This window comes from Mirounga leonina, unplaced genomic scaffold (genome assembly GCF_011800145.1).
Source record: "Mirounga leonina isolate KUSES-001 unplaced genomic scaffold, KU_Mleo_1.0 Mir_454, whole genome shotgun sequence".
Lineage (NCBI taxonomy): Eukaryota > Metazoa > Chordata > Mammalia > Carnivora > Phocidae > Mirounga > Mirounga leonina.
In genome coordinates, this window is record NW_023270763.1 from 16,341,100 (window position 1) to 16,353,032 (window position 11,933).

General features: G+C 53.4%; 1 protein-coding gene across 1 annotated transcript; it reads right to left on the minus strand.

Moving 5' to 3' along the window:
- Positions 1 to 450: 450 nt before the first annotated feature.
- Positions 451 to 10,776, minus strand: KAT8 (lysine acetyltransferase 8). Its single transcript, XM_034988811.1, has 11 exons — positions 10,463 to 10,776; positions 9,050 to 9,124; positions 8,795 to 8,970; positions 5,115 to 5,168; positions 4,850 to 5,014; positions 3,963 to 4,052; positions 1,644 to 1,784; positions 1,450 to 1,543; positions 1,184 to 1,334; positions 890 to 1,044; positions 451 to 630 (listed from the first exon to the last, which is right to left on the minus strand). The coding sequence occupies exons 1-11, from the start codon at positions 10,671 to 10,673 to the stop codon at positions 566 to 568; spliced, it is 1,377 nt and encodes a 458-aa protein (XP_034844702.1). The 5' UTR covers positions 10,674 to 10,776; the 3' UTR covers positions 451 to 565.
- Positions 10,777 to 11,933: the final 1,157 nt, after the last annotated feature.

Genomic DNA, 11,933 nt, shown 5'->3' on the forward strand with positions numbered 1-11,933 from the left:
TCCACCCGCTGGCTGGGCTCCTATGGAGCCCCTGAGGACCCTTAACGATGAAAATGAGCCCTGGCTCCCCGCTTTGTTTCTAGAAGATTGGGTACCTGCCTAGTTAATTGCTGCTGAAGGGCTGGCTCCAGCACTCTGAGCGCTCCTTCTGCCGGATGAGCCCCATCAATTCACCCTCTGCCTGTCTTCTGAGCTGGGGCTGCCTCCGGGCAGCATATTCTTAAGAACAGAAAAGGCCCCAATCTTGCCCCATCGGCTGCCATGCCCTCCTTGAACCCTGACTCCTAGACTCCGGAGGACTGAGCCCCCACCGGAACTGGGCTTGGGCTTGGGGTGAGGGATAGAAAGAACAAGCAGAAGGAAAATGTTTTGAGCACAAGTGGCTGTGTGTGACATGCGACGAAGAACATCAGCTCTTGGCCTCTCCCTCCCACCTCCAAAGTCCAGAACCACTGGCAGAACTTACTTTATTAAAAAAAAAAATGACATAACAGGTCTGTACATATTTACAGGCGGGGGGAGGGGGGCAGGGAGGCACAGGTCCAGCAGCCGGGGCGCAGCCCACTCACTTCTTGGAGAGTTTCACTTGCTTGTGCTTGGGGGGTGCCCACTTGAGACAGACCGAGTCCACTGTGGGGAGAGAGGCATGAGAGGCAGGGCTGGGCCTCTGGGCCCAGGCCAGGTTTCACCTCTAGGTGAGAACAAGGGCATACTGAGTCCTGGGGAGGGGGCAGGGAAACCTGGGAATGAGGAGCCTGCCCCAGGCTTCCGTCCCAGGAGCTGGTCAGACTACTTTGGGATCATGTAACAGTCAAAAGGTAGCTTTGGCTTCCAGTAGATCTTAACACCTACCCCCCGCCACGCACACCCTGGGCAGCCCCCCACCTACCTGTTATGGGTGGTTTCTTATACTGGGCACTTTTGAGGTGTTCTTCTACCAGCTTGGGTGTGACACAGATCACGTGCTGGCCCTTCCAGTACTTGACCATGTTGAGGGACTGTAGGGTGCTGATGATGTCATTCTGGGTGATGCTAGTCATCTGGCTGCAGAAAGGGATTAGCACGGATGTTGGGCAGAGTTCCCTTGTGGGGTCGGACTGGGACAGCAAAAGGGGACAAGGACGTGGGATCACGGCCAATCTTAGAAGAGTCCTTCCCTCTTTAAGGGTTCCAGGGCCCTCACCTAAGGTCCTTGATGGATAGTGTGCCCCGGAAGTCTCGCAGAATCTCCAGCAGGACCCAAGACCAGTAGCTGCGGTAGCTGAGCTTGCCCAGGTCAGACAGCGGCTTCTCAGGGGAGCCGACTGTGCTCTCTAGCTTGGAGAGCTCGTAACCTGGGAGCGGTGGAAAGGAGGATTCGGAGGACCCGGCCCCGCCCTGGCGCCCCCCCCCCCCCGCCATGGCCCCCACCACAGCTGCCCCTTCCTCCGTAGGCCAGGAACCACTCACTGAAAGCAATGAGGAATTTCCCATAACCACGGCGCTGGTAGGGGGGCAGGGTCAGGATGCAGGCCACGTTGTTCCCATCTGGAGACTCCTTCTCCTACAGGGGTGTGTGGTCAGGACCTCTGCGGAGGAGGCTCAGCCCCTTCTGCCGGTCAGAGTCCCCACCCTCCCTCAACCTGGGCTTCCCAATCCAGCACCTTCGAGAAGTAGCCAACGATGTGGGCCCCCTGCCTGTCCACCTCAGTCAAGATGTAAAAGACGAAGGGCTCCACGTCGAAGTACAAGGTCTTGTGGTCCAGGAAAAGCTTGGCAAGCAGACACAGGTTCTGACAGTAAATCTGAGGGGCAGGGGAGGTGGAAGCAGGCTCAGGGAGCGGGTATAACTCCCCACCTAGCTTCACGGAGGCCTGGGCAGCGGCTGCCACCCGCTCTGCAAACACCAGCCTTCAGAGAGCAGCCAATGCCGAGCCGCTGGGATGTGGGGCCCCCCCACCAAGAACAAGAGCACTCAGAACCAAAAGGAGTCTTACAGTCATTTTCCAGATGGACAGGGAAACTAAAAACCAGAGAGCTTGATTAATCAGTGACCACTTCTCCCCCACCCCCCGTGCAAAAAGGTGAGTTGCTTTGTTTTTGTTTTTTTAAGATTTTATTTATTTATTTAGAGAGAGAGAGTGTGTGTGTGCGAATGGAGGGGGAGGGCCAGAGGGAGATGAGAATCCCAAGCCGACTCTGCACTGAGTGCAGGGCTGGATCTCACGACCCCGAGATCATGACCTGAGCCAAAATCAAGGGTCAGACACTCAACCGACTGAGCCACCCAGGTGCCCCAAAGGTGTTTGTTTAGTTATAGCATGGGAACAGGAGTCATGGGCAGAAAAAGCTCTTTTTTTTTTTTTTTTTAAGATTTTATTTTTAAGTAATCTCTACACCCAACATGGGGCTGGAACTCACAACCCCGAGAGCAGGGGTCGCACACTCCACCGACTGAGCCAGCCAGGTGTCCCAATCAGTTACCACTTCTGAGTGCTAAATAGGAGTTCAATCTTCAGGGACATTAACTTTTAGGTTTCCGATCAGGAAAGTGAGGCTCAGAGGAGGTAAGTGGCTGGCATAAGGTCCCATGGCTGGTGAGTGCTAGCGCAGAATTCAAACTGGTATATGAGTTCTGTCTTATTCATAGCTGTATCCCCAACACCCAGCATGAGGCTAAGCATGAAGCTTGGTGCTTGGTAAATGTTTGCTGAATGGATGAGCTTTGAGCCTGATTCCAAAGCCTGAGCGGTCTGCCCACTTGGCCACACTCTTCTGCTGGGCCTCAGGAGCCTCCTTGCTGTAGGCCCAGACACCTACCCAGGCTAGAGACCAATATCAGGACGGATAATGAGACCTTGACGTTGGCTTCATGGCACAGATCAGGAGACCCTCTGGTTTATGACACCTTTTACATCCACTCTTATTTGACCCGACAATTGTGAAGTCCAGCATTGCTAGCCCATTTTACCTAGGAGGAAACTGAGGTTCCGGGGAGAGGGAGTCCTTGGCTGAGGCTTCAAAGTTAACAGGGTAGAGCTAGAGAGAACACCCATGTCTCCTGCTAGAGCCCTTTCTGCCACCCACCCTGTTCGTGCTCAGAAAGGCAAAGCAGGGGACCCAGGCCAGGCTAAGAGCCAATATTCCCCTTGAGTTATTTACCTCAAGGCTGGCTGAACACAAGGAGGTCACCAATAATAACAAAGGCCTACGTTTACTAAGCACCTGCTTGATGCCAGACACCGAGTTAAGTACTTGACATTGCTCATTTGTTCCACCAACAATCCTATTAGGTCAACATAATCATGACTCCTATCTTACAGATGAGGAAACAGGAACAAACAGCGTTAAGTCACTTGTCCACGGTCAGCTAGTCAATGACAGCACGGTTTGAAGCAGGAGCCACTCAGAAGCCTGCCCTCTTGGCCTGACCCTCTACGGTCCCCTTCCCTGGGAAGCAGGGGCATTTGGTCAGAGCTTCCCAGACTGACCAGGCAAAGGCCAGGTGCTCAATGGCAGCAAAGCAAGGCCCCAAATGCCCCACCCTGCCCCGCCAAGGTCCTCCTGCCAGAAACAAGGAACTCCGCGGCCAGAGCTACACAGCTCTCCGGCAGCAAGTCACACAAAGCCGTCCCCTCCCAGGGAAGAAACCTTTCCTTCAGGCAGAAAGAGAAAGCGCTTCTAGAAGCAGCCTCAGGCGTGACAATCTCTACTCTGGGCCAGGACCGCCCCCAACCCAAGCCACCCCGTCAGGAGAAAAGTCTTCAGGGACAGAACAGAAACCGTCCCCAAGGCTGGCGCCCCAGAGCCGGGTGTTTACCGGGCGCCAACCACAGGCCAAGTGCCAGACTAAGCATGACCTCACAGGCCTTTCCCCGGCGGGGGCTCGTCCTCAGGCCGGCCTCTACCCTTCGGCGACAACGAGGATCATCCAGGAGGTGCTTCCCCCCACCTCCCCACGGCACTTCGGCCCCCTACCTCACCTTGTGGTCTTTGCCGTCGACCTCATACACGGAGATGTTGCTCTTGCGATAGATCTCCTTCCCGGGGGGCTGCCGCCACTGACACTGACCCTGGGGGTGGGGGCGGGGAGACAAAGCCTTGAGACCTTGAGGTTTCCTGCTAGGTGCCCCCCCCATCCCACCCCGTGCGGCTTGCAACAGGTCTCCCTTCTGTTTCCCCACCTACAGACCCTGGGCTCCGGACTTCACCTACATCAAGTAAGCCTCCCAACTACCTGAGGAGACAGAGCCTATTTTACAGATGAAGAAACCGAGGCGCAGAGAGGCTAAGGAACTGGCTTGCATATCACCCAGCCAGATGGTCTCAAGTTCAGGCCAGCCTGGCTCTGGAGGACTCTGGCGGGCTCTCATCCATGACACTGGCGGTCCCCAAACCGCACACATCTGCCTCAGGTCACGCCCTTTGGGAAACGCCGTGCTGCGCGAGGCTGCGAGCCCCCAGCACCCCACCCCCGGGCCACCCCTGCCAACGCCTCCCATCTGCCCCCACCTTCCAGCCCCATTGCTCAGGGGCCATACTCGCTCCCTCTTTTGCCCCGAGGAACCTGGCACTGGGCTGGCTTCGATAAACATGTAGTGTCTGGGGTGACCTGAGGAGGTGGGAAGGGCGGGGATTACCGTCCCCGTTCCACAGAAGAGGAAACTGAGGCCTGGGGGAAGGCAGCGAGTTGGCCAAGGTCACGCCAGCCAAGGCAAGGCCAGGCCTAGAACCCGGGCCTCTTGAGCCACGGGCAGCTTTTCCTTGTACCCAACTCCTCTGGAACCTGTCTCTCTTCCCTGTCGCTGCTGCCTCGGCCCCTCGGCCCCCGCGGCCCCTCTCTCACCAGGCCCAGCTGGCCCAGGCTCACCAAGTGGAAGCGGTAGCTCTTCTCGAATTTCATGTACTTGAGGCAATACTCGCAGAGCCACAGCTTGGGCTGTTTCCCGTAGTCTTCGGGGAACGGTGAGAAGTACCACGCATCGATCTCGTAGTTCCCGATGTGGATCTTGTCCACGTACTTCACCTTGGTGATCTGTGGGTAAGGTGGGAGCGCAGGGCAGTGGCTGGCTCCGTCGGGGCGAGGGAAGCCGGCCGAGGGAGCGCCCGCGGGCAGGAGCCCGGCCCCTGCTTACCGCCTCGTGTTCCTTCTCCAAGGCTGCTGTGGTGGGGTCCATCTCTGCATAGGTCTGGGCAAGGACAGAGCCGGGAACAGAGGTGAACAGAAGTGGTGCTCAGGCTGTCCCTCCCCTGCACCGGAGCCCGGTGCTTCCCTCCTGTCTTCCAGACCTCATCCTCCGGATGACAATAATAACCACACGAACAGCTAATTTGTTTGAAGCGGTTTGGAAGCTGGCTGGGCCAAGCTCCTCTCCTGCCTTCCCACCCACCCACCCACACATCCCTGACGCCCAAGTTTGGACCTTTTGCCAGATGAACAGGGCTAGGAGCAGAAGGCCTGCTTCTGGTCCTTGGGCAATACAAAAGGATCAGTCCAGCTCTGCCAAAATTGTCATGAGGCAAATGAAGAATGAATCTTATCTTCCGTGCCCATAGCAGGAACTGGTGCTGGACTCCCCAGCGTGACTGGACCTCTTTCCTGAGCACCAGATCCAGGGAGTTGCCTGCTCCCGAGGTCCCTCCCGCAGCCACATCAGACTCAAGGTGTCCAGGAAGGAACTCAGCCCGCCCTCCCCGCAGACCTATTCATCCTCCTGGGGTCCCCCGTCTCACTGGGGGCATCACCCTCAGTGTAGCTCCTCCTCCTCTCAGCCTGGCATTCAATCAAGGGCCACGGTCTGTCAGTTCTACCTCCCTGATGTCTCTGCAACCGGTCCCTCTCTGGAACTCTCCTCTGTCCAACTCCAAAGAGCCACTGCCACCATCTCAAGTCTGGACCATTAACGACGCCTCCACAGATTCCCAGCCTCGTCGCAGCCCCTCCACGTCTACACTCTCAAGGCCCCTCTTTCTGTGGCCTTTGTGCTGTGAGCTTGCAGTTCCCTTTCCTTCGCCGCAAAAAATGCTTACTCAACCTCGAGCAGAGCGTGAGCCAGGGGCGTGTGAGATGAGGCAGTTTTGGGAGCCATCCATCCTGTGTAATCGTTTTTTACTGTGCTCTTTCCTGTCCTTCAAGGCTTCGCGCCCTGCCCACCCCCTCCCGGAGACCTGACTGAATTCTTCCGACACAACACACCCTCTCCTTTCCAAGTTGGGAACGCACTGGTTAACAACAATCCCCTCTGACTGCTCCCACTTAGTTTCCCCAATTTTCCCAAGTCCTTAGAAAGCAGAGACTAAAAGTCATGTCACACTCCCAGCACATCCTGTTCCTCAGCCAGACTCTGTAGGAGCAACCAAGCACAGCCTGATAATGGAGAGGGGGCCCAAGAAGGCCTATGACCTACACCAGGGGAGGACAGCAGCCTCGCCCTGCAGTTGAGAAGGGAGGAAGGAGTCAGCATTTTACCTAGACCCCCTTCCACAAAGCACTTTGCTTGTCTGGCCTCATGTCACCTTTTCGGCCACCCTGAGATGTAGCCTTTTTATTTTGATTTTACAGAGAAGTAAATAGGGAGAGGTGAGGTCACCTGCCCTCGGGGACTAGCTAGCTGCCATTTATTCCAAGTGCCAAACACTCCACAGGTAGTATTTTCTTTAGTCCTCACAAAGCCCCTGAGACAAGAGTGCTCATTATCCACACTGCACAAAGAGGAAACTGAGGCACAGAGCGGCGAGGTCACAGAACTGGTACCCAGCACCACTGAGCACAGGCCCCTGGCTGGTCTAACTCTGAGCCTAACCCCCGCAAAGATGCGAGAAGAAAGATTTTCCTCCTCATATGCCTCTTTAAAAACCCACTTCCCAACTCTCACAAAAGACAATCCTCTTCCGCAAATGCGTTAAAGAACTACAAAAACACTACTTTTCTTAAAATGCTGCAATTTATTTAGAATTAAACATTAATGAGGCTCCGAAGAACCTTGCTGATTATTAACTCGCCGATTATCCATCCTTTGATTTTATCACCTCTGGCCCATTGTCATCCACCCTGCTGACTACCAGCTTCGAGGTACATTTTTGAGACTTAAATTTGCCAGTGCAACCTGGTCGAGGAACTAAGAGAAACTTAGACCTGGCCACATGTGACTACGTGAATTCATTAAATTTAACACAAATTTCATTTTTGGCCACACCAAACACATTTCAAGTGCTTGGTCACCACATGTGGTTAGTGGGGCTACTCGATGGAACAGTACAGATATATTTCCACTTATCACAGGAAGGTCAATGGGACACTGCTGCCTTAGACCCTGAGGGGTCTTTCTAGCTTAGGGTATTTCAGTTTTTTTTTTTTTATCACAAGCCCACAGCAGGAAATGCAATCAGCACTGTAAACCAGCTGACCTGTGTATACACAGTATATGTACCTGTACTTGAAATAAAAGCTTCTCAAAAATAATACTTACCTTTAATAAAGTGCAACGTACTGTGGTATTTCCTATCTTACCCTATTTCTTTTTTTTTAAAGTAGGCTCCACACCCAGCGTGAAGCCCAACGCGGGGCTTGAACTCACGACCCTGAGATCAAGACCTGAGCTGAGATCAAGAGTCAGACACTTGACTGACTGAGCCACCCAAATGCCTCATATTTTTATTTTTTTCTCTCCACCCAACATGGGGCTCAAACTCACACAACCCCGAGATCAAGAGTTGCATGCTCCACCAACTGAGCCAGCCAGGCGCCCCTCTTTCTTTCATTTTTAAATTTAAAAGCCTGTTACAACCCACTGAGCCAATTTGGCTGTGCCCCACAGCTGGAAAAAACATTGCCCCAAAGCACACAATGAGCACTCAGAAAGAAGACATTGCACTGGCTGAAACTAATGAATGTCTAAGTGCTTGAGAACTCAATAAACGCTGGTCTCATCTGCACTCCCCATTTTACAAATCAAGAAACTGAGGCTCAGAGTGGGGGGAAATAACCCCCAGGGGTGGCATGAGTTGGGGAAAAATACCCAGGTTTTGGATCAAGAAGGATCCTTCCAGGTTTTGGATCAAGTGCCCCAAATTTCTAGGACGTGGCAAAGTCATGGTTAAGGGCTGGTGCCCTGAAGTCGGACAATCCAGTTGGCAAATCTAATTCCTAACCGGGTTCTTAAACCTATCTGTTCTTCCCCTGTAAACTGGACATAATAATGATGCCTACCTCACAAGGTTGCTGTGAAACTTCAGGGAGATCATGTATTAAAATACTTAGCCTATAACTTTGGCTCACAAGCCAATAAATGTTTGCCATTATTATTCTAATTCCAGCCCACCCTTTTACTAGCTGTGTAACCTTGGGCATGTTACCTAACCTCTCTGATCCTGCTTTCCCATCTACAGAAACCATTATCCCCATGGCATTGAATTGTTAGGAAGGATATGATGAGCTTATATACGTGCAGGACTCAGCACGGTGCTTGGCAGCAGCCAAGTGCCCAATATCACTCATTCTCTTCCTTCCTTTTGGACTTCAATTCTGTCTAAGGTGGCACAGCAAATGGGAGACAAAGGAGGCTATTGGTGCAGGAGGCCTAGGTTCCAGTCCCAGCTGTGCCGTTTCCTGTGAGACTGTAGCCAAGTGCTTGCCCTCTCTGAGCCTCACTTTTCTTCTCTGTGAAGAATATTTGACAAAACATAGGTAAAGTCCCTGACACACTGTAGGAGCTTTAGAAACGGGAGCTGCTGTGGTTTGGGCACTGGGACTCAAGGGAGCTGGCAGAGGCAGCTGAGCCTCCTGAGGCCTTGGAGAAGGGGAGGGGGCCCGGACCTTCTGCACGTGGTTGATCTCATCATGCTTGCGCTTTTGGTTGCGAGTGATCTTGCGCTCAGGCTGCTCAGCCAGCTCGCTCAGGTACTTCTCTGAGTTCTTCTGCACAGCATCTTTTACTGTCTTGGTCAGCGCCAGCCGGTTCTTGTCTACCCATTCATCCAGTCGCCGGTTAACTGTGAGGATGGGCCATGAGGGTGCTGCCCTTCCACCCCTCTCCCCCCCCTCCCAGGCCCGATACCCCAAGTCACTCACAGCCCACGTAGTGTACATAGAATTCCTCTCGGCCCTCCTGATCATTCACTCGAGACTGAATCACTTCAGCAGAATCTGTGAAAGAAAAAGGCTAGGATCATCAGGAAGGCCGGCAGGGATGGGACAAGAAGGATCCTTCACATCGAGGAGCAGTTTCCTGATTCCAAGGCCATACATAAGCTAACATCACCTGCCTACATCTGCCATTCCATCGATCACTGCCTGTGAGGTGGACCAGGTTGGAGCTGTTACTCTTACTTTGCAGATGAAAAACTGAGACTTACCCAGGCTCACGTATTTGAAAAGTGCTAAGAAACTAACACTTAACTGGGTTTAAGTCTGGCTTCAAATTCAATGCTTGTTTTATACTCAGTTGTTCATTTGCTCAGGAGTCATGAGGGCTGGCTCTGGGTTTATATATAATCCTAGCTCCCCACTTCCTTTATTTAACTGCAAATTATTTTGGTTGAGCCTCAGTTTCTTCATCTACAAAATAGGGATAATAGTGCGCACCTCAGAGGGAGAGTTAATGCCTCTAAAGCTTTTAGCATAATGCCTGACAACTGGCAGACCATCCAACAAATGAGTAAGGCAATCACTGCGTGTCAGGTCCTATGCTGTGTTATTGCTGGGTAGAGAGGACACTGCAGTGAATCACAAGATGCCCTGCCCTCCAGAAATTCCCACTCTGATAGGAGAAGACGCAGACTGACAATGACAACATAATGTCACATATACCACAGCTGACTGAGGTATGAAGAAAATGTTGCAGGCACATACAGAAGGGAACGACTCACTCTGCCCGAAGGAAATCAGTAATGGCATCACAGGAGTTATGGGATGTTAAAAGGTTGAGTAAGCGCTAGCCAGGTGAACCAGGCAGGAGAAAGGGAAGGGCATTCAAAGCAGCGGGCACAGGCGGCAAAAGGCATATGGTCTTCAGTGGGTACAATGTGGTCTGCTCCGGCAATGGCCTTTGCTAGCAGTGGCTAGAAACCAGAGAGGTCACAAAGATGCACGCCATTCTAAGGAATTTGGGGTTTATTCTGAAGATGAGGGGAGAGGAGGGGAGGGAAGGAAAAGGGAAGCTCGTTTTTGTGTTTCCGTAGGTCCCCTCCGTTGGCGGTTGTAGAAGAGGGCTGGAAGAGGAAATCGCAGACAAGACACACCAGCAAGGAACCACGGTTTTGTGTGAAAAGGCAATGAAGCCTAAGATTGGACAAGCAAGAAGAATGGGAGCTCTACACAGCATTAGAAGAACTCGGTGACTGTGGCGACTACTGGGGTTACGAGGCGGCGCCCGGGAGAGCCCGAAACTCCGCGTTCTTCCCTCAAGCCCCGCCCCCATGACGCCCAGCCCCTCAGAGAACCCGCCTTCAGACCCCGCCCCCTGGCCTTGGGCCCCGCCCTCACGCCAGGTGCTGTCCGGGCGTCGGCACAGGTACGTTTCTCCAATCTCCACGGTGACTTCCGGCTCGCCGCGCGCCGGGGTCGGGGGAGAGACGCGGCCCGGGGACGGGGCGGTCCCCTCGACCGCCGCATTCTCCCCGGGCCCGGGATCGCTCTCCCCCGCGACCCCTGAAGTCGCCGCCGCAACCGCCGCAGCTGCTCCCTGAGCCGCCATCGCTGTAGTAGAATGACGCCAGAATCCGGCGCCGCGCAGCCCTTTAGTTCCGGGTCAGCGACGCGTGGCGGAGGCCGCTACCGGCTTGAGGGTGGGGTCTGTGATGTGGCAAGAGCTCATTGGTTAGTGCGGCCTTCCAGCGCCACCCCCACCCCCACCCCCGCCGCCCCGGACAAGTTTGACCTTTCTGTGCCGATTGCCGAATTACGGAATTTTTCTTTTTCAGTCTGGAAATATGACTGAACCCCGAGTTGAAAGAGGAGAAAGACTTTCCTGATGTGATGACTCAGCCCCAGTCTTTTTAAAGGGCCTGGTACCCGAGGAAGCCAGGATGTGCCACTTACCAGAGGCGCTGCCCCCACTTTACCCGGTACCCGGCGAGCCAGAGCGGCCTCCCTGGCTGCCTGGCATTAGGGCTTTGAGCCTGGAATTAACACCCACCCCCGCGCCGCCCGTTTCCGCCACACTAACCCAGATCACCCCTTTTATAAAGGTTGAGGGAGCTGCCTTCCTTGTTCAGGGTGAGGGAGACAGGACGTCTATGTCCAGGGATAGCGAGTAAGTTGCTCTCGTAGAATGAAACCTTTCTAAAGAAAGGACCAGGTCCCCTACAACAGACATCCCCTAAACAAACTAGTCAAAGGCAGTGGACATATTGGAGAGCGTCTTGGGCTTAGTGAATGAGGAATCCTGGATTCTGACGCTACTCTGGGTAAATTGTGCAAGGGTGTCCATCCTCAGAGCGACCGTAAAGGTTAAATTATACATAACTGTATAATCCATAGAGCTATATAAAGGGTAAGCCATATATTTACCTGTCTCTTCTGTATATAAAATAAGTGTGTTGTACAGTGTCAAACAGGGTAGGTGCTCAATAAACATTCTTTTTGGCCATTCTCTGAATCGTCTTTGACTTATAAATTGGTTACTGGGATTAAAAGCAATTCTAACCGGGTGGAATGCTCAAGGCCTGAGGATGGGGCTCAGGTTTCAGATCAAGAAATAGTGGAGGGCGCCTGGGTGGCTCAGTCGTTAAGCGTCTGCCTTCGGCTCAGGTCATGATCCCAGGGTCCTGGGATGGAGCCCCACATCGGGCTCCCTAATCCACGGGAAGCCTGCTTCTCCCTCTCCTGCTCCCCTTGCTTGTGTTCCCTCTCTTGCTGTGTCTCTCTCGGTCAAAGAAATAGTGGAGTTCATTGGGGGTGAGGTGATGGCAGTGGGAAGCACTGGTAACTTGGCTTTGGGGAAATTAAAGAATTG

Coding starts and splice junctions, on each gene's coding strand:
- KAT8 (XM_034988811.1), bottom strand. CDS start 10,673: ATGGCGGCTCAGGGAGCAGCTGCGGCGGTTGCGGCGGCGACTTCAGGG. Junction 8,971..9,049: donor CTATGTACACTACGTGGGCT/GTGAGTGACTTG, acceptor CCATCCTCACAG/TTAACCGGCGACTGGATGAA. Junction 4,053..4,849: donor AGAGCTACCGCTTCCACTTG/GTGAGCCTGGGC, acceptor CCCCACCCCCAG/GGTCAGTGTCAGTGGCGGCA.